Source organism: Coturnix japonica, chromosome 1 (assembly GCF_054131305.1).
Source record: "Coturnix japonica strain WE chromosome 1, WE-NBRP24, whole genome shotgun sequence".
NCBI lineage: Eukaryota > Metazoa > Chordata > Aves > Galliformes > Phasianidae > Coturnix > Coturnix japonica.
In genome coordinates this window covers 55,253,013-55,279,634 of record NC_140663.1, presented here as the reverse complement: position 1 = coordinate 55,279,634, position 26,622 = coordinate 55,253,013, and the positions used below count along the sequence as shown (strand labels likewise).

At 40.4% G+C, this 26,622-nt stretch overlaps 1 protein-coding gene across 30 annotated transcripts in view; it reads left to right on the top strand.

Moving 5' to 3' along the window:
* The first annotated feature begins 2,561 nt into the window (after nt 1-2,561).
* The window catches only part of CAPRIN2 (caprin family member 2), a 28,690-nt gene continuing 4,629 nt past the window's right edge, over nt 2,562-26,622 (top strand). For 2 of the 30 annotated variants that reach the window (XM_032445479.2, XM_015866007.3), the window contains exons 1-18: nt 2,562-2,696; nt 3,415-3,677; nt 5,425-5,487; nt 7,497-7,583; nt 9,794-10,032; nt 10,665-10,747; nt 11,803-11,964; nt 12,444-12,487; nt 13,865-14,707; nt 15,572-15,613; nt 18,378-18,509; nt 18,701-18,788; nt 19,262-19,317; nt 19,900-20,010; nt 21,219-21,329; nt 21,958-22,110; nt 24,006-24,189; nt 25,552-25,737. In XM_032445479.2, the coding sequence (XP_032301370.1) occupies nt 3,429-3,677; nt 5,425-5,487; nt 7,497-7,583; nt 9,794-10,032; nt 10,665-10,747; nt 11,803-11,964; nt 12,444-12,487; nt 13,865-14,707; nt 15,572-15,613; nt 18,378-18,509; nt 18,701-18,788; nt 19,262-19,317; nt 19,900-20,010; nt 21,219-21,329; nt 21,958-22,110; nt 24,006-24,189; nt 25,552-25,737 (2,833 nt within the window). In that variant the 5' untranslated portion in view covers nt 2,562-2,696; nt 3,415-3,428. Of the gene's footprint in view, nt 2,947-3,005; nt 3,371-3,414; nt 3,678-5,424; nt 5,488-7,496; nt 7,584-9,793; nt 10,033-10,664; nt 10,748-11,802; nt 11,965-12,443; nt 12,488-13,864; nt 14,708-15,571; nt 15,614-18,377; nt 18,510-18,700; nt 18,789-19,261; nt 19,318-19,899; nt 20,011-21,218; nt 21,330-21,957; nt 22,111-24,005; nt 24,190-25,551; nt 25,738-26,622 lie in introns of those variants that run through there. The other 28 variants (XM_085540707.1, XM_085540701.1, XM_085540797.1 and 25 more) reach the window with 25 other exon arrangements.

Sequence of the window (26,622 nt, the reverse complement as noted above, 5' to 3'; positions counted from 1 at the left end):
GCACACAAATACTATGCTGGAAAGGAAGCTCTGTATCTCAATGAAGTACTTGCTGCACCTTTCTTAAGGAGAAAGGTGTATCACCTGTTTAGTATCACAATTCTTGTGAGCAGGAAAAGCAGCAAATGCAAAACAAAACCCAAACAACCCATGTTTTTCAATACACATTTGTAATAACAATGAAATATGCAGTGTGTTGTCTTAACAAAGTCAGTGGCGTTACTCAAATGGTTGAAGTTAAGCTTATTCCTGTGTGCACGTTTCATTTGCATCCTGAACAAAACATAATTTGCAGAGCCCATTGCAGCTGATGCTCCCTGCAGCTCCAGGCTGCCACGTTCCAGCACTTGTGTGAGCGGCTGCACTCAGGTCAACACGGTCAACCTGAAAATGCAAAGCACTTCATGAAGTTCTTCGAAGAGACAGCGTGCTTTCTGAGGCAAAACTTAATGAGGTAAGAGAAACGGATTGGTTTCTACGCAGGCAATTTAGGAGGAGGTGTTTGAATTCCTGTTTGTAACATATATGAAGAGTAGATGAAAACGGGAGTGAGGTGAGGAAGGTGGATAAAACAACGTCCAATACTGATTTTGATCACATAATAATATTGAGACATAAGTTCTTAAGAGCTGAAGGCAGATATCTCCTGCTAAGTGCCCAACAGCTTCCTGAACTGGTTGGGTTGTTTTCAACCCTGTTTTAAGCTGACAAAATACTCCTGTTTCTAATAGAACCGATTTCTATATTTGTACGGATGCTGATAGCTTTGTTGAGTAGCTTATTTACTAGCTTAAGGAAGTCGTGATCACAATAGAAATGTAAGATCATTGAATACAAATTAATAAGTGCCCTGAATTTGATGAGAAGATGGGGAAATTAAGTATTCCGATCAAAATTGTTTTTCATAGGTCTAATTCCGCAAGCAGTCATTGGAAGTCAAGAAACAGACGTCCAATAAATATTTATGCTTGTCGTTATTTGCATTCATGTGATCTGTGTCATTTCATTTGCTGGGAAAAAATAAGGAGCATAACATTAAGCACATCCATTTCAAGAAATAACTTCTCTGCTTCATTAGAGCTATCAGAGGCTGTTTTGGGTCTTTGCTTCCGGGTCTTTTTCTCACATCATTTTGTACTTATCATACAGAACATCTGGCTTATCAAATCACTCAGAACTGGCAGAGTTATACACAGTGCTATAGGAACAGAGCCCAGAGTTCAGGTCACAGATGTCAGGGCTGTCAGTGTGTCTGCCCCTCCTCCTTTCTTTCTAACTAAGATGAGGTCAGTGAGAAGGGCCAGTTTTTCATCCTTCACAATACATGGGGTAATGACACAGGGAAAGATACCATAGGGTAGAGATGGTCCACAGGGGTCTGAAATCAGACTTGGAAATGAAATCTGAGTCCCAGAATGCAGATGTGACATCAGTCAGATTCAAAGGGAGACACGAGTGAAGATATTCTCTGCAGGTCCACCTGTAAAGTCTGAGATCAAAGGTGTTTAGGTAATGGAAGAAATAAATGTGTCATTAACATTCCCCTGGGAATAATTAAAATCAATTAGCTTCTCTCAAAGAGTTACAGTTATGGCTTGTGGGATGAAAGGCACAGAAGCTGCTAAGCTGTCCAAATCATTTACAGTCCAATACATACCTGAGATGACTGATAGGAAAAAGAAACCCACCAAGTCAGGCTGTTACATTTTAGGCCATATTCAGCTTGGAACAGTTTTTGAGCCACTCACGTAAGGCCCCTTGGGTACAGACAGCCAAAGATTTATGCTGGTCAGATGCCATGAGCTCCTCTACAAGGCAGAGACTGGAGCCATTAGTAGGTCAGAGTCCAGCGGTTCAACTGGAGAACAAACTTGACCGCATACTTCCTGTATCCCAATGACAGGTGTGTATTTACATCCAGGATGTCCAACCTGCAGCTGAAGCAGGGCTGACAATAGCAGGACATGGGGAAATGGTTTTAAGTTAAAAGAGGGAAGATTTAGGTTGGATGTTAGGGGGAAGTTCTTCACCAGGAGAGTGGTTAGGCCCTGGAACAGGCTGCCCAGGGAGGTTGTGGATGCCCCGTCCTTGGAGGTGTTCAAGACCAGGTTGGACGGGGCCCTGGGCAACCTGATCTAGTAAATGTGTGTTTGGTGGCCCTGCCAGGCAGGGGGGTTGGAACCACATGATCCTTGAGGTCCCTTCCAACCCGGGTCATTCTGTGATTAGCAAAGGTTGCTTTATAAAGCTTATTGGTTACAGATACTGGCTCTGAGGTGACATGGCTGCTCAGGTAACATGGGCAGCAGCACTGAGCCTGGGGGTGCAGGGGTGGGAACTGGAAGCACTTGTGCAGCACTGATGACATTGCTAGGGGTTAACACAAGTTTGCATGCGATTACTCCGCTTTCCATTGGGTGTTTTGTGGAGGACATAGACATCTATTCATTGTAAGCCCTGACTTGGAACGACCATCAGCCTCCCGTTCCCCCAGCCCCGCCTAACGTTGCCCGCCCTCCGCACCTCACGTCCCGCCGCGCTGTGAGGCGCCGCCTCCCATTGGCGTTGGGCGGTGACCTCAGCGGCGAGACACGTCCCGCAGCGCGGCCTCGCCCACCCCGTGCCCGGCGGCGCGGGGCGCTATATAAGGCGGGGGGCGGGCGGCGGGGCGGGCCTGAGCGTGTGCGGGCACCGAGGTGAGCGGGAGGGGGAGAGGAGGGGACGGACGGGAGGTGGCGGTTGTCGGGATCTTGGGGGGCTCGGGCGGGAAGGAGCCCTGCCGCCGGTACCTTCCTCATGGTACCCTGCTCATCCTTCTCCCCGTAGCCGGGATTGCTGGCCCTCAGGGGCTCCTTGTATTGCTGCCGTTCCGCAGGGCGGTGGCGGTGCGGCGTCATGGCCGGGCAGCGGCGTGCGGAGCATCTCCGCCAAGCGGCCGCGCTCAAGGTGAAAGGCGGCCCCGCCCTCCACGCCTCTCTTCGGGTCGCTTCGCCGTAACCGGCTGCGGAGCGCTGTTACGCTGCTTTGTGCCTGTCCGCTCTTTTCGCTTGGGAGGCGTCTTTAAGGTTGCGGTGAAGGTCGGGGAGGGTTAAAGCCGTTTTAATGTGGGGGGAGAACCAGGCGCGGCCCGCAGGTGCGCGTTTGCGGCTGTTCCCTGCGGACAATGCGGGTGGGCGGGCAGCCCGCTGTGCCACAAGCGCTCGGGCTTCTGGAACCGGAGCTGCCTCTGTACGGGGCTGCCCGTGTCAGGCCTCGCTGCTCTATGGGCGGACCACGAGAAGTTTGCCTCGCTCTGAAATGCCGGATGCAGATCGGGAGGGGAGGGGAAGGCGAGGAGCGTGTCCTGACCGAGGTTTCCGCGTGCTAAGGTGTAAGTTGAGAAAAGAGAGCTAAACGAGCGCAGTTGCCTTGCAGCTCCATCCCTTTCAATGGTGCAGCTTTCCCAAGCCCCTTTCCGTTGCCCATCGTCACCTTCAGGCCGGTCGGAGGAGGGGGAGGAGAAGAGTATGAAGACAGCCAAGCAGCAGGTGACCCCGGCCGGGGACGGCCAGCCCTCCGGCAGCCCGCTGCAGGCTGCGCTGAACTCGGCGGCCTCTCCTTCCCAGGCGTACGAGACCTACATCGACAATGGGCTCATCTGCCTCAAACACAAGATCAGGAATATCGAGAAGAAGAAGGTACCGTGTCTGCCTGCCGGGGTGGCACTGTGCTAAATGGCTGATGGGAGGACTCGGCACTATAAGGGCGCGTGTGAAACAATCCAGGGCTGATTCAGATGTTGGTGTTCAGCTCCTTTCACGAGTTTTGTTTGGTTTCTGCATAGTAAAAAAACAAATATAGTGCTCTTCATTCTCAGAGTTCTGCTTGTATTTGATGTTGTGAATACAGCGCTGTTTCGTAGAAGTGGGGATGTAGCAACTCAGAACCTGTGCTGTGGTAATTAATTCAGAGGTAATTGAGTGCATTGGGATGCTTCTCGGACAGGCTGAGTTCAGAACAGACTTCAAGCTGTTCTGATGTAGTTTACTGCCTTTAAAAAAGGCATCTTCGTATTTCTATTGATTATATGTGTCTAATATTAGGATGTAGAGGTATATGGAAGAACATGAGCATTGTTTCCTCTGGCTGAAGCAATGTCAAATTTTATTAACTATTTATTGCCATATATGTGGATCGACTGCTATATTTTATATATAGGTAAGAGTTGTTTAGCAGAAGGCTGCTGCTTTGAGTTGGAGCTGTGCCTTTTTTTCCAGGGAATACAGTTAACAAGTATTGATATTATACATCTAAAATACTGCAGCTGTAGCCACTCAGGCTTTTGTGTTCTAGGACTTCTTCACTGATTGCTTGGTGACTGAAAGTTATATTTGTGTGGTTATAAATCAAGAGAATGCTGTTCTCTACAGAACTAACAAAACTGCTGCTGTTGCTTTTGGTACTGGGTCAGAATTAAAAGCAAAGCAATTGTATGAATTCTGTGACTATAAATGTGTAGGGGGGGAAAAAGTCTGATCCATCATATTTTAGGGTGAGGAGATGCCTTTAGGTAAGACTTAAGGCCGTATGACTATGGGAATTGATTCTCCTGCAGGAGTTCCAGTATTGCTGCTGTCTCTTATGTCATGCATTATGCTGTGTTTCTGAATAATCTCAGATAAGCGTGTTGTCTCTGTGATTAAGCAACTGCATTTATTCTAACTCGGCCAAGGAAGCCTGTTGTTGTGAGTTTCTCCAGTATCTTTATTTGTTTCAGGTTAGCACATGGCAATATGGCCTCACTAGCGAATGAAAGTGACTTGCTAGAATGGGTAGAAAGTGTTAATAAAACCTATTTGGGCAGCTAAGTGAAACAGTGTTTGACTTCATGGCAGTGAATGCTTCATTTTTCCTATGGTTAAGGAAACCTGCAATAACTAATAGCATAATTTTGCATAGTTCACTTCAGCTGCTAAAGACTATTATTGAAGTGCATTGGAAAACCACTTTTCTATTTGAAGACAGTAGTCCATTTTTTCATGATGCCCTTAGATCCTGATATTCAAACAGTAGAGAATTAGGTGGGATTATTCTAGGATAGAATAACTAAATGTGACATTGGCTTGGAAAACTGGAAAAGCACCTTAGTTTGAAATGAAGACAGTGGATGTGTTTGGAGCTTCTTAAAGATCTGAGGTCAATGTGTTATTTCTTAAATGAAACAAAGGCAGTAAGGAAAAGAAGATGAAAGGTGTGTAAAGGGGGAGTGAGGCAGCCCTGGAGACTGAGCTTGCAAAATCAAAGGAACAGCTAAATCTGTGTTCTCTTCTGAAAGTTAAAGGAGGTAGTAAAATTACTGTTGTACGCAGACTTAAAGAGAAGAATACTTCACTCATTCTTGCCATTAGAAATAAGTGTAAAAACTGACTTTGAATTTTCCTGTAGCTCAAACTAGAAGACTACAAAGATCGACTGAAGAAAGGAGAGGCCCTCAATCAAGACCAGTTGGTAAGCTTGCATTGTGTGGGAGGGGATGGATTTGGGTTGGTGAAGGAGGCAGTGATGTGACTTTGCAGAAGAAATGCTTGTGAACTTCATGTTTCATGTTTTCTGGAATGGAATGCATGTCTCTATAGCGTGAAAGCTGTTGCTGGGTAGTGAGGTGCCACACAATTCAAAGGGTTTATTGCACTAATTACTGAGCAGTTGTGTGTTTTAAAGTGTGCTTCACACATGTGTTAAGAGCATTCCTGTTAAGAAGGGCACTGGCTATTTGGTGTCTGTGCTGACTCTCATAATGGGCCAGCTGGAAAAAATCCATTGGCTATTAGCTTCATCACAATGCAGCAGTATGGGAACACAGATGTATCTGTACTTGTAATCCTTTGTAAAGGATGACTAGTCATGGAGAGGACAAGAGGGGAAATAACTTGCTGCTTAGAAGTAGACAAGACCTGTTGGAGTGAATGATCATTTAACACTGATCAAGTCCTTATGTCAGGTACTTCTTTAAGGTACAGAAATACTGCATTTTTATGCTTTAGATGTGAATTACTAATGTATATACATCTACCAAGATCTGGTGCTTGAAACTAAAACAGAGGTTAATAGAGATACTTTCTGAAATAAAGCTTTACTGCCCATAGTACAGAAGAGCTCTAATACAACTTGCTATCTCTGTATTTTTCATTGTTTTTCATGCAAGTACATATGTAGTGATGAGCTTGTTCTGCAAACAGTTGGAATGAAACTAATAGCTCGTGGTGTGTGAGCAATGCTACAAGCAATTAGTGTGCTTGCCTTACTTTAGGAGAAACATGCTTCAAGAATAAGGAGCTCCCAGCAAATTTACTGTCTCCTTTGGCAATACAGTTCAGGCCTGCTGTAGCTCAGCTGATTATTCCTTACTGTCACACCAGGAGCAACCCTCACTCAAACATTAATGTTTCTGTTAATGGATGTTAACAACAGCTGTGCAACAGAAGGAAGCTCTTGATTTCTCACAGGTTGTTGTAGTTTGTAACCTGAGCAGGGATAAGGTCTTGGTGTTTTAAGGTAGGGAGTTTTACTCTGGAGTCTGTATAGTTAGAAGTGCAAGTACTGCAGTCTGTCCAAGTTATTGTTAACTTGTGGAACTTCTTTAAGCACCTCTTCTTTGGGTCTTAAAGTCAAATTCTTCAAAGTACTCAGTGAAGTTGCTAATTAGTTCTTAGAAGTTGCTTGATAAACTATATTCTCAACTTAAATTAGTAGCTGAGAGCTTTACATTAACTCAGGAGCTTCCATGTGTTAAGCAGACTTTAGGCATAGTAATATGTTGCATATTGTGCAATGAAGTGAATGAATACAAGTGACTGGTATACTGGGACAGTAGGTGAAGCTTTTCCCCTCCAGTGATAAAGCACTTGTGTCAACATTACTACACAGACAGAGCTTTATGTTAGACTGACAGGCCATTTCTAGTACAACTTGGATATCTCACACTGTTTGGTTTATATTCATAGAAAAATACATATGTGCTCAAGTTAAATTTAACTTCTTACTTCCCAAGTGTTCTTTAAGTTAAGTGGGTATGTGCAGCATATCTGAACTACAGCACTGTGTTATCTTCAGACTCCAGGGAGACTTACAAATGAATTTAATTCTCAGTAGAGAAGGGAAGGAATTCATAGGGTATATAAAAATGCAATTAAGAATCTACATTCTTTTTGAAGTTTGTGGCTTAAGATGTGTTAAAGCCATTAAGGAAGTCAGGAATACTGCTTTATTTGTAGGAATAAAATTTGCAAGACTTCAGGGAAGTATGACTTGCTCTCCATACCATTAAGTTCTGAAGGCATTGTGAATTACCTGTAAAGGCGTTTTGGTTAAGGATCAGGCTGAAGGTTCAGTACTGAATTTGGTGTTAAAGAAGAACCTACTAAATTACTAGTTCTGTATTAAGATTAAGTAAAATAGGTTTGAGATGCAGCCAGTGGTCTTAAGTATCAAATGTATTTTTATCTGTTTCTTTATAGGAGGCGGTAGAGAAATACGATGAAGTAGTACACAACCTAGAGTTTGCCAAGGAGCTTCAGAAGACATTTTCAGGTCTTAGCCAAGATGTAAGTATAAAATGTTGCTCGTGATATTGTCAGGAATTGACTGAATTTTGTGCAGTTCCTTTAATTGCTACATTTACATGACACTATTCAGATTTCTAAGAAGTTTGTCTCAATTCAGGTGAGCAATCTGTTTATACTGTCCGAAACACAGAGTAGATTAAATGCTGACAGCTATGTAACGCTGTCTTCAATGTGGTGTTCTGTGTTCTGCTATAAGAACATGTGCTTAAGCAGACTGAATAATTTGAACTTGTCTGTATTTGACTCTACTGAAATTTTAAATGGAACCATCTTGCGTGTAGCTTGTGCCTAGGGTAGACTCATTCCCTGCATAGGTGTGGACTGGTGGGTGAATAACCCTACTGAAGAGTCCATGGAGGTCCTCTCTGTGGGCAGCAGCCGAAGTAAACTGTATATCCTGTAGCAGTGAAGACCTGACTCCTAGCCAGTATTTAAAGGGAACTGATTATTTTCACTTGGTGTTCATTAAACTGGTTTTGTCTAGTTCTGGCTACTTGATGCACAAAGGTAATAGGTGTTTTATGAGTCCACTGGTGGGCCTCTATATGGCCAGGTGCTAGAGCAGGAGATCAATGGAAGCCTGGAAGAACTGGGCTTACTGAACCCAGAGAAGTGAAGAGTTGGCAGGAGATATATAATATTAGTCCTAAGATACCATAAAGTACAAAATTAGCCAGTCTTTGTTGTGAGGTATGTAGAAGAATGAATAAGAAATAGCAGATTCCAATTAGATATGAGGAAAACTGTCACTGACAACTGAGCACTAGAATAGACTGTCTAGAAAAGCCATTGAATCTCTCCTCAAATATTTAAGGCCTAACTACAGTGAAATTTAAGTGGTTGCTTCTGAGTTCAGCCTTGTTCCACATCGTTCTGGAGGCAGGGCTAGACGATCTCTTAAGGTTCCTTCTAAATGAAATGATTTTTTCCAGTTTATTTCCAGCATAGGAAGGCACTGGCATTAAGTAACTTTGTCTTCAGTTAGTACAGCTCTTGGTATAATTTTACTGAAGATGGAGGAGTTTGCTACTTATTCTGCTGTAGTCTTCTCTAATTATGGCAACTTGCGGTGCTTTATTTAGGACTTTATTCAGGATTTGTCATGGCACGTTTTCATGTAATCAAGTGCTTTCTTTGACTGCTGGAGAAATTAGTATTTTGGCTCCCAGGCAAATGCAGTTCTTGTGAAAAGATCTGATCTGATGTAGTGCTGGGGATGCAAAACATGATTAGTCACTCCTCTGGCATAATCTCTTTGCCTCTTCTATAATACTGACGGACTAGACTAGTAAAATGGCCTGTTTGTGACTGAGACCCAAGCAGCTTTGCTTAGACTTTTCTCGTATGTGTAGTAACTGCAGGTAGGGCTTTGAGAGGCTTACTGCACTGTGTGGTTTAAGCCTTTCCAGTGGTATTGTTGCTTTTGGGTTCACTTGATTACTGTGTTGAGCACAAACCACTATGCTGAATGTCAAAACATGGCTTATCTCGTAGCTGTCTTCTACATAGCTTCCCTTAAAACAGCAGAAACAAAGGTTTGTGACCCAGTGTGCCTTGCTTGTAGGTATTTCAATAATAAAAATCTTAGCTTCTGCTAGTTCAGGTTTATTCTTTAGCTTATGCTAGATTTAAAATAACACATTTTTTTCCTTGACTCCTGGTAGATTTTGGAATGCTGGGGCATGGACGCTTGTATGTGTTCTGTCACTGCTGTTCCTTATTTGAGCGCTTCAGCTTTCTGCCAACAGAATAACTGTAGGACTCAACTGCATTACAAAGTGGGTGGGCTGTTTTCTCCCTAAAAAGAGTTTGAGACAGTTTCTGCATCATTAACTTCACATGATGAACATCAGACGGGCCTGAGTTTGTGCACTGGTATTAATTCTATCAATTTTCTTTACTCTGGAAAGCAATTAAAGTAATTAGCAGCGATATACTATGCAAATATAGTAGAGGAAAATTAAGAGTGAATCTGCCAGTATCCAGTTTGATTTAAAGCTATAGATATAGAGAATTAATGGAGAAATAGGTGAATCTGCCAGAGGAGAACTCGAAAGGTCTGGTATCTGAAGAAAGAAGGAGGTGTTTATCTAACCAAGCTTTTTTAGTGTAGGGTGATCAATACTAGAACTGTTCCGTTCTAGGATCTTGTTCTGCTATTTAACTGTTGAATTAATATATTGAAATAGTTGCTGAAAGCACAGAAGAAGGCCCAGCGAAGGGAGAGTCTGTTGAAGCTTGAAGCAGAGAAGAAAAAACTGCGTACAATACTTCAAGTCCAGTATGTGCTGCAGAACTTTACTCAAGAGCATGTTCAGAAAGATTTCAAAGGTGGTGTGAATGGTGCAATATATTTGCCTTCTAAAGAACTAGACTACCTCATAAGATTTGCAAAACTGACATGTCCAGAAAGAAATGAGAGCTTGAGGTAAGTTCAGTACTTTAGTGTAATGAGTATACTTCATTTGCTGCTGTAAGTGTCCTGTTTGACACTGCTGTGTCTTGAGATGTTATGGTTGGGGACACTTATTATAACTCTATACAATACACTTTCTCTAGTCTAAGTCTTGGAATATGGCAGGACTACTTCACTCTGAGCCTTAAAGGAAAGCTACTGTACCCATTTTTCCAGTTGTTCAAACTATACACAAGCCCTCCTATGTTGTATCTTTCTGGACTTCTCTGGGGAGGCACTGCATTGTCACTGTAAGTAGGGAGCTTGATGGCATGCTGCTTCCCTGAGGTCGTGCTGTACACCTGATAGAAACGCAGTAAAGATGAGATCTGTTCCATTCATGTTGATGATCAAGATGAGCTGCTTTAGTGTTTAAAAAATGTAACATAGTTCTTTAAGATGATTTATTTGCTAGTCTGAATCATGCACAAATATTGAAACTTATATTTTCTAGTGCATATATTGGGTGTTGAGGATTTACTGTTTTCAGCCTTATTCCAGAAGGCTATGTGTCAGTATTTCCCAATGAAGGATACTGGGGATAGTGTAAGACTTGATTTTTGGCTACCTGGTTTCTACCTGGTAAAATGGTCTTTTTCTTCTAGTGTTGAAGATCAAATGGAACAATCATCTCTTTACTTCTGGGACCTTCTAGAAGGCAGTGAGAAACCTGTGGTTGGAACAACATGTAAGTGCTTCATCTGGAGGAAATAAATGAGGTCTAAAGCTTGTGCACTATTTTAATATCTGAAACAAATGGAAGTTCTTGATTTACATGATTGTTATCATGTATATTCAAATGCTATGTGCAACTCTGTTCTCCAAGGAAGAGCTATTTAATTTGTTTTTAAATACAGATCAGTAACAGTGCAGTAACAGTCCTTCCCTGTATGAAGAGACCATTGTCTTATACTGGTGCCCTGTATCTTCAGCATGAGTCTAGATTGTTCTGGGGAATATTGGTGGTAGCAACTTGATAGCAACTGTTTGAATTTACAGGATGGTAGTGGGAGCAGCTTTTTGGATAGCTGTGTAAATGGATCAAGTGTGCAACTCTGTTATTGACCGTAATGCTTAGTTGAATATACTGGTATCTTGGCTGGATGCTACTCAAGATACAACATTGAGGAACAGCAGTCAGTAAAACTGGGTGGGAGTTGTGATCATCCACACTGCAGTTTCACTCTGGCCTATTGAAAATATCCTCATTTTATTGGGCATTAGGATCTGTGGGACTCTGCGTATTCTTTGGTTTGTCCTGTTTATTTCAAAAACTCTTGAACAAATTTGGGCAAGGGCTTTTCTCCTTTTTTTTTTTCCTCTTGCAGCACAATCTTACTGCTGGGGGGAGGGTCTATAGGGCAGTTACATAGTGAATGTATTATAGCTTTACCTCTGCTACAACCAGCACAATGCTCTGTTTCAGTCATCACTGTTTAGTTCACAGATGTGAAACAGATCCTCTTCTAAGCTTGTGGGAGATGATGTGATTTAATGTTGCTAATAATCACTGTATGTGTATCTAAATACAAGCTGCAGTCTTACCTCCAGGTTGTAAAGATGTTTTCTGCTAGATTAAGTAGTCTGACAGATATATTTCCTTTAAAAAATACTTATGTAATTTGGCAAGATACGTAAGTAACTGGAGAAGTTGCATTTTATATATGGGAAGAGTCTTTGTCTGTAATCCTTGATTTTGAATTTGCATATTTTGACTTAATGAACTTTTTTTTTACTCTTCAGATAAACACATGAAGGACTTGTTATCCAAACTTCTAGACTCTGGTTACTTTGAAAGTATTCCAACTCCTCGCACCACTGTGCCAGTAAAAGAATTGGAAGACGTACACAGAAAATCTGAGAGGACAAGACAGATGTCAAAAGGAGAACCTGTCAAAGAAACAGGTAGAATATTTCAGGGCTCAATTTCTGTATTCTAATATTGGGATAAGCTTGAACTTAGCATTGACTTTGTATAGCGTGATGCTAAATCTAATCCTATGGCTTGCTTCCAATTCAGTAACTAAAACTGAACCTGAAGGGCTTGTAGCCCTTTTTTTTTGTGGGGGGGAAGGAGGGGAGGGAGAGGAACCTAATTGATAGTAACAGGTTGTTTTTAATTACCTCTTGAGCATACTTCTGTGTGAAAAACACAGTATTTCTTTTACTGAAAACTTTATGGCTTTGATAATTTCTGCAATTGTTAAAATATGATCAGAAAGTGGAAGATAGCATTCAACATGAGATATGTAGACTGAGATAAGATTTCACAGCATCAAGTTTAGCCACTGTCATTACTATTCAAATAGAATTAAAGACTTGCTGTTGTTTAGCTTGCCTCTCTGCATTTGATCAGTTGAAACAAATTAACATCCTTTCTCTAGAATCCCTTGTGGAGCTCATGAAGTCTGAAATACAGCCACAGGAGGTAAGATGATGCTCCACTGTTAATTGCTTTCCTTTAGTATTGTTTGATCAGAAATATTACTGCAGCCCTTGAAATTTCAAGGAGTCTGAACATCAGCTTAGATACTTCCTTATGTAGGAACCATTACAGAAGACTTTGCTGCCTTTCTGTTTCTGATTCCACACTTTAAGGTATTTGGGGGGGGTAAATGGGGAAGGATTACATTAAGCAGTTGGTACTTTTAACGCTCTGTTTCTTTTCTGAATCAGCTCAGGCATCAGTCTTAAGAATGAAAACACGTAATTTGTGTGCTACAGTATAGAGGAAAAAATCGCATGTACTAGAGCTTTCCCTAAAAGCCAAGCAGAGGAGTTGATAGTATTATACTTAGTATTATTACTAATATAATACTAAGGTATTGATAGCATTGAGAATGATGCAAATCTCATTCTGATTTCTCAGAAGACTGAGGATCCCAAGACAACCATGTGTAGAGGTGTAAAGATTTACTTCTGTAGCCCTTCTAACTTTGGAGTTAAATACTCAAGCTTCAATGGGCAATAGCATGAAAAGTGTTAGATTTGGTTCAGAATGGAGCAAGGTAGTGGTTTTTTTTGGAAGTGCAACTAGTGGTTCTTAAAATGCTGGATCTCTCTTTCCCAGATAGCTCACTAGAGGAAGTAGTCCAGAACAAAGCTTTGTACCATCTGGTAATGTTCAGATTCTAAACCTTTTCTGGTATCATGTCAGAAAATCAACAGCCAGGATGTCTTGTAATCATTCACTTCAGATATTGACTTCCTGTTCATGACAAAGTAGTAACTTGGGACATCTCTAGGATATCTGAGATGAGAACTGACAGAATATTGATAATATTCACATAATAGGGTTGAAGTCCAACTGTACTAAATCAGAGAAACTTATGACTTTAATATTAAAACTCCATTTAAGAATCAGTTATACTTGATTACTGCACACTACCAAGGTCAAACATTCTGGTGCTATGCTTTTTAGAATGGCTAGTAGTAGGTACTATAGCCTTCTCTCTGTTCAGGAGAGCTACCTTTTACAACTGAACTTGGTATTGTAACTGCCTGAGAACTTCAGTTAGCCTTGAGGATAAGGGTCGTAGATACACTCAGCTTAACTGTGTTTCATTTGTGCTGTTCAGGATTGTTTTCATACTTCTGTGGCACACACACACACACACACACACACAAAAAAAAAAAAAAGCACTAATCTTCAGTGCTGTACAATAAAGCCATAACTGGCCACATGGTTTCTGTAGCTAGTGCTTAAACTGCCTCAGTTCTACTTCTAGCCAAGCTTTGAGTACTGACCTGATCTGTAGTAGCAAAATGTTTTCTTGGAGCCATTAAGTTTCTTTGGTCTATATAGTTTCTCAACAGGCGTTATTTGCCTGAAGCAGAATACTCTGCCAAGAAGAAGCCAGAAGAGCCCAAGTCTTGGGAAGCTGAATGTGCTAGAAAACAAGAACCTCCGAAATCCTGGGAAATGCTTGTTGATATTGAAGAGCAGGAACAGAAGCAGAAAAGAGAGACCTTAAAGCCTTGGGAATCTCGTGTTAGGCAGCAGGAAACAAAGAGACCAGATTCACCAAAGCATTGGGAAGCTCGTGTTAAAGAGGAGGAACAGAAGCGTGAGCCTGCAAAGCCTTGGGAGACCCGTATTGAAGAAGAACAGAAGAAGCAAGAAGCTCCAAAGGCCTGGGTAGCACGTGTTCGAGAGGAACAAGAGTCCTCCAAACCCTGGATAGCAAAGGCTAGGGAAGAGCAGGATCAGAAGAAACAGGAATCTCCTAAGCCATGGGTAGCAAAAAGTAGGGAAGATCAGGAACAAAGAAAGCAAGAGTCTCCAAAACCTTGGGTAACAAAAGCTAAGGAAGAACCAGAGCAAAAGCAGGAGTCTCCAAAACCTTGGGTGACCCAAACTAGGGAGGAACCAGAGCAAAAGAAGCAAGAGCCTGTGAAATCATGGGAAGTGCATGGTAGGGAAGAGTCAGAGCAGAAGAAGCAGAAGCCTGTTAAGGCTTGGGCAGCACATGTTAGGGAGGAGCCGGAGCAAAAGAAGCAGGAAACTCGAGAGGCTTGGGAAACAGCTGAGAGGCAACAGCAAGTGTCATCACAGCAGTTACAGAATCCTCCGAAGTCCTGGGGAGCTGCAAGTGTTGGGCCAAAGGAGCAGATGGGGCCAAAGAAGCTTGATATGGAACCCAAAGAAGTGAGTTGGCATATGTAGTATTACCTGTCATGAACTTCTGACATTAGTGTATTGGACTAAAGCTTCCTTATTAGCAGAGGTTTTACAAGGTGTAGCTTGTAGACCTGTGTAGATTCCCATTTTGTTCTTTCTTAGGTGAAGTAATTCAGTTCTGTTAGTTAAGCTTTGTGTTTGAATAGCAAGATGGTGCGCTTGGCTTTTTACATCAACACAGCACTGCTGTGTTTGAACCTTGATTAACTGCTTTATGTGTAAGACAGAAGAATTAACTTAGTTCATCCCCAGCTATTGGCTCTGTCCACTGTTATCAGTACAAAGCAGGTATGACTCATCTGGGGATCAAATACTTTCTGTGACTGCATACGAATAGCACTTCTGTAATTTTATAGGCTTTTGATTAAAATAGCTGATTCAAGAGAACTAACGTCTAGTTCAAGCAATACCAACTGTACAGAAGCTTAAATATGTATTTCCAGATGAATGCAAAGCTATACTGCTGCCCTGGAGATTCTAACAACTAAATTGTTTAAAGATGTAAAATGAAACCCACTGTAGGGCTGACTGCTGAGCAGGCTGCCAGGTTTATGTTTAGTTTTTCTTACCTGTATTCAGGTAGCAACAATTCTCTTACCTTATAGACAGATAAGGTTGTAGGCAGAGTTCAGTTACATCCTTAAGTAAGACTTGAGGAAGAAAATAAGGAATTGTTCAGTTCTCTCCTACAAGTTACTGTCAGCACTATTACCTTCTTTCTGCTAGGAAGCAGAAATCAATTTACTTCATATTGTTCACAGCAAATGGTTGTTAAATTTAGTCTCATAAGTAAACCTGGCAAAACTGAAAAATGGTTATTCTTGCTTCTAGAGGCGGGAGCGCAAGCAGAAGGTTGAACATGAGATTAAAAGAGTAGGTATCTCACAGCACTGGGTGACCAAATGGGTGGGGTGTTTCAGCTTGAGTAGAATCACATCTGGTGGTGGTGTAGGTATAGAACTCTGTTCTTTCACCTTGTAACTGAGCACAAATAGGTGTTGCACACCCAACTATGCACAGTGTTAATGTAATGGAGTTTACTTGAACTAGTGGAACAGTCTCAAGCATTTTAAGATACTTTGGAATTTCTGGTGTCAGCAAAAAGCAAGTTTTTTTTTTTCTAATTTGATGGGTATCTTATTTTGCATAAGATGGGTGGCTTTAAGTAGTTGGTAAAACTGTGCTGAGGAAAAGGAGGGACTCTGGGCAGCTGGGGATAACCCATCTGCCAAGGAGTTCTCATTAGAAATGTGCAGGTGTGCAAATCCACCAAATTAAATGAGGTGGTGTTTATGTTGCCTTCCCGATTTAGTAAATGAAGCCTGTTTTGCTCCCAAACTTTGCTTTAGGTAGCAGGCCTTAAAGAAACACCACCTGGCTTTTTTCATTGTTGCTGTTGGCAAGTTGAAAGTACACTAAATGGTTAAGAAGTGTGCTGTCAACCTAGCTAACTTTCTATGACTTCATAAAATTGAATGTTTAGTTTAACTTAAGCTGCATGTAAAGAACATAATTAAAATATTTTCAACTTCCTGGTTAGTGAAACTTATAAGAAAAGCAGGGGAGGCAATGCTATGTGAAATCCACTTGTTTCCCTGGAAGAAATAAAATGACCTTGTGTATGGTAGATAAAAGGCTTGTGTAACTTCTGTTCTGGAGCTGACATCTAACCTTTTCTTATTCCATGTTAGAGCTCTGAAGTTTTCTCATGAACTGCTAGGTTTTGAGGCTTTGAAGTATGCTTATTAAGTTAATCTTTGTACCCTAAGGCGCCCTACTTAAGAAGGTGGACTGAGTGAGTGGATGTGTAGGTCTTTTAAACCATTATTCTTCATAAATATAACTTGACACAGCATCTTACTGTTCACTAGGGAACCCTCTCAGCTTTAAACATAAAGCTTTAAGTAAGGTACTTCCTTTTCAAAGCATCTTTTATCAAGATGTTCTTCTAGTTAAAACAATGTACTGCTGAGAACTGTATTGCTGTAGTATATTCCTAGTTGGAATCAATTCACAAGGATCAAGTATGACCTCAAGGTACCGGGCAAAGTAGCAGACCTAACAGATTGCAGAAGCTGGCAGGATTTTATAGTCTTCAACAACCAGGAGTGAAACAATGCAGTCTTTTTGGCTTCCCTGTTTTGAGGCAGTCTTCACTTGTTTAATATGCAAGTTGAACTTAAGACTGTCTGAACTTAAGACTGATCATTACCTACATGGCTTCAGACACTGTCAAGTTTACCTGGTTAGGTACTTAAAGGCAAAAAAAACCAAAAACAACCTGTTACCTGTTTGCAAATATGTAGAAATGTATAGTAGTGTACTTGTCATAGTGAATTTTACTAAGGAGGAAGAGGGTAACATGACAGCAAGTGTTTTAAGATGAAGCCTTTGTAAGGGATGGAGGAGCAGGTTGTGATTCCTACTTAACTGATAACTTGCCCAGATTTAGTTTTATTCATCTGTAACTTTTGAGTTGGATCCTTAATAGGTTTGTGTTTTTGGAAATGAGAACAGTAAAAACTTGCATAAAGTCAGTAGTAAAAGCTGTTGCTTGTGCATCTGAATTCCTAATTAAGATGAATAGTACAAAGGTACCACACTTACTCTAGAGTAAAATAGAACTTCTCACAGCTCAAGAATTAGTTACTGTGTGGGCCATGTACTAAAATGGACTCACACAGTGTTAATGCAGTGCTGCACATACATGGGTTGTGCTTTGTGAAGCTCACTGAACCCTCTAGGCTTCTTTGTGCATGTTATTGAACCTTCTGCAAATGCAGTTTTCAGATAGGACAAGTCTTCAAAACCTAGAATTAGTCGATGGCACTTTAATTTCTATTGAATCTAGTGTGATGATTAAAAACGTCGTGTGCTCTTCTGCCATGTATTTTTCTAATGACTTAATGTAAATACTCAATTATGCCCTTATACAGAAGTAATCCAGTAGTAATCTGCTGGAAAGACAAGAATTGGTGCTGTGTGAAAGTGTTCTGTATTTTGATGAAATACTTTTATTTCTCAAAGCAAAGTGAAAACCAGTATAGTAGAACAACTAGGAGACCATCTGAAACAAGGAGTAATAATGCTCTGTGGAAGTCATTGTTGAGCTACAAAAAGTTAGGCGGGGGGAACAGGTATATTTTTCATGCTGATCTTCAGAGTATAATAAAATACTTTCTGCTGGAGCTGTTACATTGCGAGCACATAGCTCTGAAAGCAGAGAGGACTGATCATGGATAACCTGCTTGCTGCAGTACATCTCTTAGGAGCAGTTTCTTCAGAATGTCTGAAAATGCCATCCCAGTAAAAGATCTGTACTTAGTGGCATGTGTTTTGCTAGAAGGAAGTATGTTAAGTTTTGAGTGACACAGTTCTGATTTTAAGGTTATTCTGGCCCTCAGCTTGAATGTACATAGTTGTAAGAGATCAATTCAAGTGAATTCTATGGCTTAACTAGTTCTGATAACAGCCGATTTTTATTTTTTTTTCTAAAGTGGGAACTTGAATGAGGAAACATGAAAAACAGAATTTCTTGGCCTGTGGTATCCAGTATTTATAGCTTACTCTGGAAGTATATTGGGTGAAGCAGCTTGCCTTGTTTTCGGTGTTAAATATAATCTTTTTTCCTTTGTAGGTGCCTAAATCTGTACATCAGCCAGCTGCAGAATTTTGCTCTACTTCAACTCTTCCAAAGGATCCGGTACTGAGAAGGGAAAAGCTTCAGGATTTGATGACTCAGATACAAGGGACTTATAACTTCATGCAAGTATGTTTTTTGCTCTGCTGCTGTAGCAGATCCAATGCATACTAGGTTAGGAAAAACACAGTGCTGACCGTGCATGTTTGCATTGAATGAATGGATCTAGCTCTTAGTTAACAGCAACTTGTCAAATGAATGTTTCAATTGTATGCGGAATCTAGTTTTCTACCAACTAATGGTCATTTTTTCTCCAAAAGGAATCCATTCTGGATTTTGATAAAGCTTCACCAAGTGCCATTGGTTCATCTCAACCACCTTCAGTTACTCCAGCAAGTAGCCCTGTAGGTAGGTAATGTTGTAAGCATAACCTGTGTAAGCTGTGGCAAAACCCAGCAGGGTTTGCTTGGCTATCAGTACACCTAGTGGGGAAGACAGCCCCAGTGTCTGTCAGAGCAGCTCAAACCATTTAACTTCTTAAACAGTTGCTGGATGTGGCTTAAACTCCTAGAAATGGAATGCTTGTATGATCACTAACTTGCATATTCATCTAAATTCAGGTGTGGAGTAGGCATGCTGTCAGTATACTAGATTTTTGTCTAGGTGTGGTATATAGATACCATGAGTGAGCTCAGGAGCAAGAGTAGTTAACTAGCTATATAAAGCTTGTTTTGCAAGTATAATTGGCCATAAGAAATCATTTAGGTGGTTCTTAGGCTATAAAACATTACCCAGTTTGTTAAATACTTAATTGGTCTTGATTTTTTATTAATTTGGATTTTTTAATTAAAAACTGTTGCTTAACTCATGTTCTTTTACAGCTTCAAAAGAACAGAAACTGCCAAGTCATAGTGATTTTCTTCAACAACCCCTGCGAGTAAGTTGATGCTAGGGCCATCTTGAGAAGGCAAAGCAGTAGCCAAGAAATAATATAACATTGGCTTTATAACCAGTGTAATATAAATTCAGTTTACTATCTTGAGAGAGAAATCTGTCAACGTTTGCTGCTCTTGTTACTTATCATAAAGCAAATGCAGGAAGAAATGTTAATTTTATTGGAGTAAAGTAATATGCTGAAGGCATGTTCAAAAGTTTAACTGATAGTTTCAGGTCATAGTGGTGTGCAGGAGAAAGTACTGCATTTCTAGATCATGAATGTCTTAATCTTTGAGATTCTTAATTACACTTAAGATGCAGCTTCTGCTGTTGTTAGGTGAACCTTAAGTTCGCTTAATGTGCTTGTGTGTACCTTAACTATTAACTACTTTGGCTTTTAAATAGGTTTACTTACTACAAGTAATAACTCTTAATTTAAAAAAGAAAAAGCTTTGACTTACTGGTCAGAATACTTCAAGTTCTGCATCATTCTGAGATTGATTTGTAAATGCTTAGAATGAGTTTCAGGGACAATCAAGTATTCAAGGTAGTCTTCCGTAATCCTGTTTTCTGTTCTTGCAAGGCTACTGAATCATCCATGACGCTGCATGGTTCTAGTACTTCCCTAGCATCTGCTGAACAGACACTTTCTGGCTCTGAAACTGAGGACTTGGTAACACCACAGGCAGCACAGGTAATGTTCTCTGGTGTTCACTGGTATTTGAAGGTCTGTGATGGCCACCCTTAGCAGAAATCTGTGGTGGGACCTCTCCTCCATAAACTATATTTAACTATACACTGTCTGAGCGCAGGTGACAGAAGTAGTGCATTGTGGATTATGTAAATATCATTGGAAAAGCATTCCTGATAACACACAAATACAAAGTGAATAGTATGCCTGTTGAAATGGGAAAAGTGTAGAAAGGAAAATGCTGGCTTGGAAGTGTGGCACATTCTTGCAGAGTTCTGTTTCGTTCAAACCCTCTCTAACTTTGGAAGATCCATAAATTAGGGTGGATGTTGTCATGCAGTAGCAGACTGTAAGCTGTAATTCTTTGTCTTCTACCTCTTGAATCAGTGGTTTTAGCCTGGTTCTTGACACTATCTTTTACATTGCAATAAAATTTCTTACACTTAATTATCTTCATTTAACGTGAATCAAGAAAACTTGTACTATGCCAAACATCTAATTTTTAGGAGAATGCTCTGTTTTTGCTTATGTAGTATTTGCAATTAGGGTTTCTTGTGCCTAGCCCATCTCTAGTTGCTGAACTTTGAAGTGTTATGGCTTTCTTCATCCATGAGAAGCAAGAGGACTATAAAGCAGTAGTAAGATTCTTTTGGTCTCAGCATGACTGGGGAATATACTTCATAGTAAAGAGCATACTGTTCTGTTATGGAAATGCAGTTCTGTTTGCACCTGTGATGATGTGGCAAGAACAAGACTTGGTAGCCTTCATCTTTATGCTGTGTATCTAAGTATAAGCAATTCCTAAACTTAGTATTGCAAGTGTGAGTTTACAAAATATGTGCGTTCTCTAGTTAAGGCACCTGGCAATGTTTGTTTCTCTGAAGCCTTGTAAGTCTATTAGATGCTTAACATCAGACAGTTTTCCATTTGGCACTGATGTTACTTTTAGTTGTTGCAGTTCCTCACAGCAAAGTTCTTGGAATTACCTGACTTTGCAGGGCTAGTTGTACAGAATATATTGTCTGAGTCCTTAAAGCTAATTGCTTATGACTTTTGGTTAAGGTAACTGTTTAGTGCACTTCAGACTTATTGTTTATCCTGATCTTTCAAAATCTACCTGTTTCAACTTACGTGCTGGTATTGAGTGGTTCATGCAGAACCTTTTACTTTCTGTAGCGCTTGTAATAGTGTCAGTGTATGGCTTCTTCCAGGCATCAGCATCACTGTCTCAAGAGACTGAGAAGTATGCTTCCCAGCCACTGTATCAGACAAGTCCACATATTTCTGAGCCACTGATACCTAAAAAGATTGAAGTTGCCCAGGTGAGCTATTGCAAACGGTTTAGAAATGTTACTGAAAAGGGTAATACAAGTCAGATATGTGTAGATTAGACTTATTCCTTTTGATTTCTGATTTGTGGAGTCTATTGATATTCTAAATAAATGCTTAGTTTAGCCACTCTGCACTGATGAGTTTTAATTTTGGTTAGTACTTTGGAAAACTCAGCACTGTTTCTAATCTGAACTATAAGCTGGAGGGAGGCAGAGATACAAACCTGGGTTCCTTTGGAAAGGATAAATTATTTTTAATTCCAACCAGAGAATCATCTTCCAACCAACTGGACTGAGCATTCCATGTTTCCTTAGTGTTGGATAAAAGTACCTAAGCCTCTTTATTGTGAAATTCATACAATGAGTGGTATGTATAGTAGCTCATAGGCGCATTTCACTTCATCAGCAGAGAGTGTGATAGAAATACTGATTGCTGAGGATGCACAGCAAGATTTGAAATTGTAAGCAAAAGCTATTTTGTAGCTTTACTATGTCCAAATGTCATCCTGTAGAAACTGCTGACTTCTGTCAGTCTGGGCTTTAGAACAATTTAACTGCTTCTGTTACTGCCTGATAGCTATCAAGTGACCTCTTGTTACATTTATATTCTTTCCCTCAGGCAACTGTTCCTGTCCCAAGTGAGCCACAGTCACCGTTGCCAACTTCAAGCGCCTCCATAACACCAGTACCACAAGGGCAAAGCTTTCAGTCTCCTCCAGTAAGCAGCAGTTCTGTCACAATAACAGCAGCTCCCTTTCAAGCTATGCAGACTGTAAGTGTGTGTACTAATCATTGAGAAGCATGCTCATAACTTAATCCTAATGCAGGGGAAGCTGGCCTCCTCTTGATGTAATATGGAACTTGATAGATCATTTTGATGCTTTCATGCTTAAAATCTAGAGTAGAACTGTTTCATCAATGACTGGACTATCTTAGTATCCTCAAGGAACTAAGAAGTCAGTTGTTAAATTGACCAACTTCTGCCTACTCCCCAAGGTAGAGTTGATTGTACTGTATGCATGGATGTCAAAGACTGTGAAGGAGAGAGATGGAATCCTTATTGGTACCATGAAGCTTTCTGAAGCTTAAGTCTGCCTTGCTGCTTTTTAAACTGTTTGCATTAGCAGGGTAAAACTCAGTCCACTGGAATCATGGAAAAAATGTCCTTCATAACCGTCAAACTATCTCCCTATCCATCCCTAATGAGGTATCTGGAGCAGTCCACAGATTGAGCAGTACTTGTTGCAAACATAACCTGAGCATCTCTCATTAGTAATGTCACAAACACTGCTAACACTGCTACTGTCCAGCAATTTGGGATGTAAGCCCTTTCAGGGATCTCTATTTAGGGCTTAACGCTTCTTTCTCTGTACTTAGGCACATCTATCCCTCTGATCCGTTTTTCAGAAGATGGTAGAAATTTTCAGTTAACGTTCTTGCTCAAAAGCAAACTTAGGAGGTGATCACCTGAGACTTTCCAAAGGCAATTTTCCATTTCAACAAGTGTACCTGTGCAGTTCTACAACTTTCTGGACAGTTATGTAGTAGAATTGGTGGAGGGAAGAAGAGATTAATAGCTTTTCAAAGCACAAGAACTATAGGTACAGCTAAAACACCTTACATCTTGGTTTGTTCTTTAGTAAATCACTACCGTAATGTTTCTTTCTTGGCTTGCCGTATTAGTAGAAATGATTCCAATAGTATACCACAAGTGGAGGTGGGGGAAGTTGTTTTAAACTGGTTGTATTACATAGTAGATTAGCTTAATTTTAATATTATTCATTGGAGTTTAAAAAAAAAGTCAAAACAGCATGCTATGATTGAAGAACTGAAGTCATACTGGGGGACTGGTCCAGTAATAGCTATTGGATTTCAGTAGATAGACAGGATTCAGATACTTCCTTAGCAAAGTGATGCAGTAATGAGACAATAAGAAAGCCACAGTTGATTACATACCCTTAAACATCTGAATATGCTATTGCTGCCATTGCTCTCATGGGGGATTAAAGGCAGTATAACCCCATTAGAATTCCACTCAAGACCCTCACTGATGAAAGACTGCTTGCTACAAGTAGTCTAGCATGCTGACATCTTGGCCGTATGACATCCTTGCTTCTCTTTTAGAAAGAAAACTACAGCAGTAGCAGAACCACTTGCTCGTAAGTGGATATGCTTTAGGGCAACTGGAATTCTTGACTGGGTTTTCACTGTTCATTGTTTAGCCTTTTAGCATGGATGGAAAATGACTTGGAGTTCAACTGGAAAGAAAAACAAATCACTGAACTGGTCTATGCTGTTTTTTGTCTTTGTGTTACCAGAGAGCCGTGTAATCTGAAGATTCCATTATTGTAACATTTCAACTGGAAGCAAACTAGCTTACTCAATGGGAGCTGCTGCTGTGTTCAGTCAAGCTGCTACTTTTTGGCAATTTGGCAAATTGCAAAGTAGAATTGCAAAGTATGCAAGACTACCTTCAGCAAACTTACTGTGAGGTCAAAGGATGAGTTGAAACACCAATGCTGTGATCTCAATTCTTTCTATGAAATGACTGGTGTTCTAGGAACTGATCAAGACACTGTGATTTAATCTACAGTTAGTGTAGCAGGATGGTGGCATTTGGCAGAGACTTTAGCTGGTAGTGTTAAGCATGCTTTTGAACTGTTACAGGTATTTAAAGTGAATGCACCTCTGCCTCCACGTAAAGACCAGGAAGTTAAGGAGGATTCTTCATATTCAGCAGGATATAACCAGAGTTTCTCTACAGCAAGTACACAGACTCTTCCTCAGAGCCAGCTGCAGTCTTCTCATGTTGCAGAACAAACATCTCTTTCACAAGAATCTCTGTCTTCAGGTGAGAACTGTACTTGTCTGCATTTCCAAGCAGTCCTTAAAATTCCTCAGGTTATAAAAGCTCCTTGGGTAAAAGTGCTTCAGATATACATTTGTTAACGTACTGCGAGTACATTCAGTTTAAGTCAGTAGAATTCCTAACCACTGAAGTTTTTATGTAGCAACTGTTAACATCAGGGTTATATCAGCTGTAATCTAGTTGACAGTACTTGTGATAAGTAGAGTCCTGAGCTGCCTTTATTGAACAAAACTGATCTGCTTGACATTCAGATGCTGACACCAGATGACTATATGGAGCTGACGCTAAGGATTTGTAATGAAATGAGGCACTAAATTTGCCTGGTGCAGTTTCCCGGGTGAGATGACACATAGGAATCTGGATTTCAAGTTATCTAATCAGTGACTCAGGGTCACTTAGGGTTTTTGTTTTTTTCGGCCAGAATATTGTTCACAGGAATTGTTTGAGGCTGGTAGCGTGAAGTCAGTCAGATGTTCTAAGGTTAAGAACTCCAAAGAACAGTAAGTGCAGCAGTTAGGAAACCTTGTTTAGCTCAAATTTTCCTTCTCATCAGACTACAGGAGGTGATCAGCAGCAGTCTGCACAGCTTTCAGGTGAAACACCATATCTGATTGTTTTTGTGCAGTGGCTCTGCGGGAGCTTCAGAAAGATTAGACATGATCTACTTGGATCCATATTAATCTGTTTTTGGATTGAGTTAGAGCATAGATTTATGGAACCCATTCATGGCTGCAGGTCTGTATTTAAAGCTAACCACTTATCCATGTTGTGAGTGAAAAACATTCTTGGATACAGTACCTGCTGCTTGAGATGAAACTGCTTAATACTGTGTCTAAGAGCATCTCCTCAAGAGGCGGAACCCAACTGTAGTTGCAGTTCTCTATAGTTGTCTTATTGCTATCTAGATGAGAGGAATTTGTTTCATCATACTAAAGGATGTCAACACTGAGGTGTGATCTAGTTAATCGTAGAACACTGAGGACTTTCTGCTAGCAGAACAGTATAGACTAAGTGAAAATTTTCAGTTCAGTTGAGTGGTAGTAGTTTTTATTCTAACCTGGTTATTTTCCTGATGCTGCTAGTAAACTTTAACAGGGCAGAACTGACATTCTTGAATACTTGAGGCTTACAGTCAGCCTGGACTACGTCTACGATATACTTCATAACAAGTATTACATTCTATGCAACAAAGGGAAAGAACTTGCTTATTTAAATTAAGGAAAGAACAAGTGTGGGATACACTGAGCAGCTTAATCTGCTTAACTTCCTAATGCTGCACTTGCTTCTACATGTGTTAAGCTATTGCAGCTATAAAAGTTTTTCACCTATGTCTTTTGTTTTAAGCAGTGAATTATCAACCTGATGGAGCTGTTTCTGTGAGCAATGGTAGCCTTGCCTTTTATCCAGCACAGACAAATGTTATTCCCAGACCCCCTCAGCCTTACCTTAACAGTCGTGGGTCTGTCAGAGGATCTGCTAGAGGTGGAAGGTCTCTGGCCAATTCATATCGTTCCCCTGGTGGATACAAAGGTATGTCTTTGTTTACTACTGCCTTAAAAATATTATGTTACATACTGGAATGTTGTTTTAATATATAGTATTTAATTTAGGTTCTATGTGAAGCATCAAACTACTTTAAGAACAATGTGCATAAATTAGGGTCTGTCTATAGAATGAATTTGCTTAAATTTTGAGGCTTTTGTTAGTCCCTGTGCTTTGGGTGTTATGTGAACTATCATAGTTGAATTATGGAAATTTAAGTGTTCAATTAGTAAATTACTGTCTACTCTTCTAAATGTCTTCCCTCCCTTGCTTTTTTTCTTCTTGTCCTCTGTCACTTGCTAACATTTTGGATAGGTGTTTTCAGATGATAATGATACTACTTGTTCAACACTATTTATATTGCAAGCAGAAACTGGGATAAGAAAGAGGTTCCAGTAATGGAGAACCCTTCTGGATTAATAAGAAACTGAAGGATTTTAAAAGGAGGATTGTTTAGTCTATACAGTGCTGCTGCTAGCTGGAATGTCATGATAAGTTTCTGCTTACTTATCTTAACTTAAAGTTTCTGGTAGTGGCAGCCTCTTCACTTTGAAGTGGAAGCATGCTTAGTGTGAAATACAGGTTGTTTCAGTTAATGGGCTGAGACTTCTTCCTAACTTGTAGGAGCGTGTTTTTAAAACAAAAAGTAGTTTGAACTTGCCAGCAGTTAAGGTTTATTTTCAAGTGCATGGTATTAAATTGTTTGCAGGTCCCCTTTATTATTTAAGGTCCTCTTTGTTGCTTAGTCTAATAACTAAAGAGGATAAATATGATTATAGTAAAATGTCATGTGCATTTCTAACAGCAAAATGAGTGCTCTCATTTCAGAAATCAGAGATCACAATTCTTAATGAGGAATGAAGGTGTGACTGC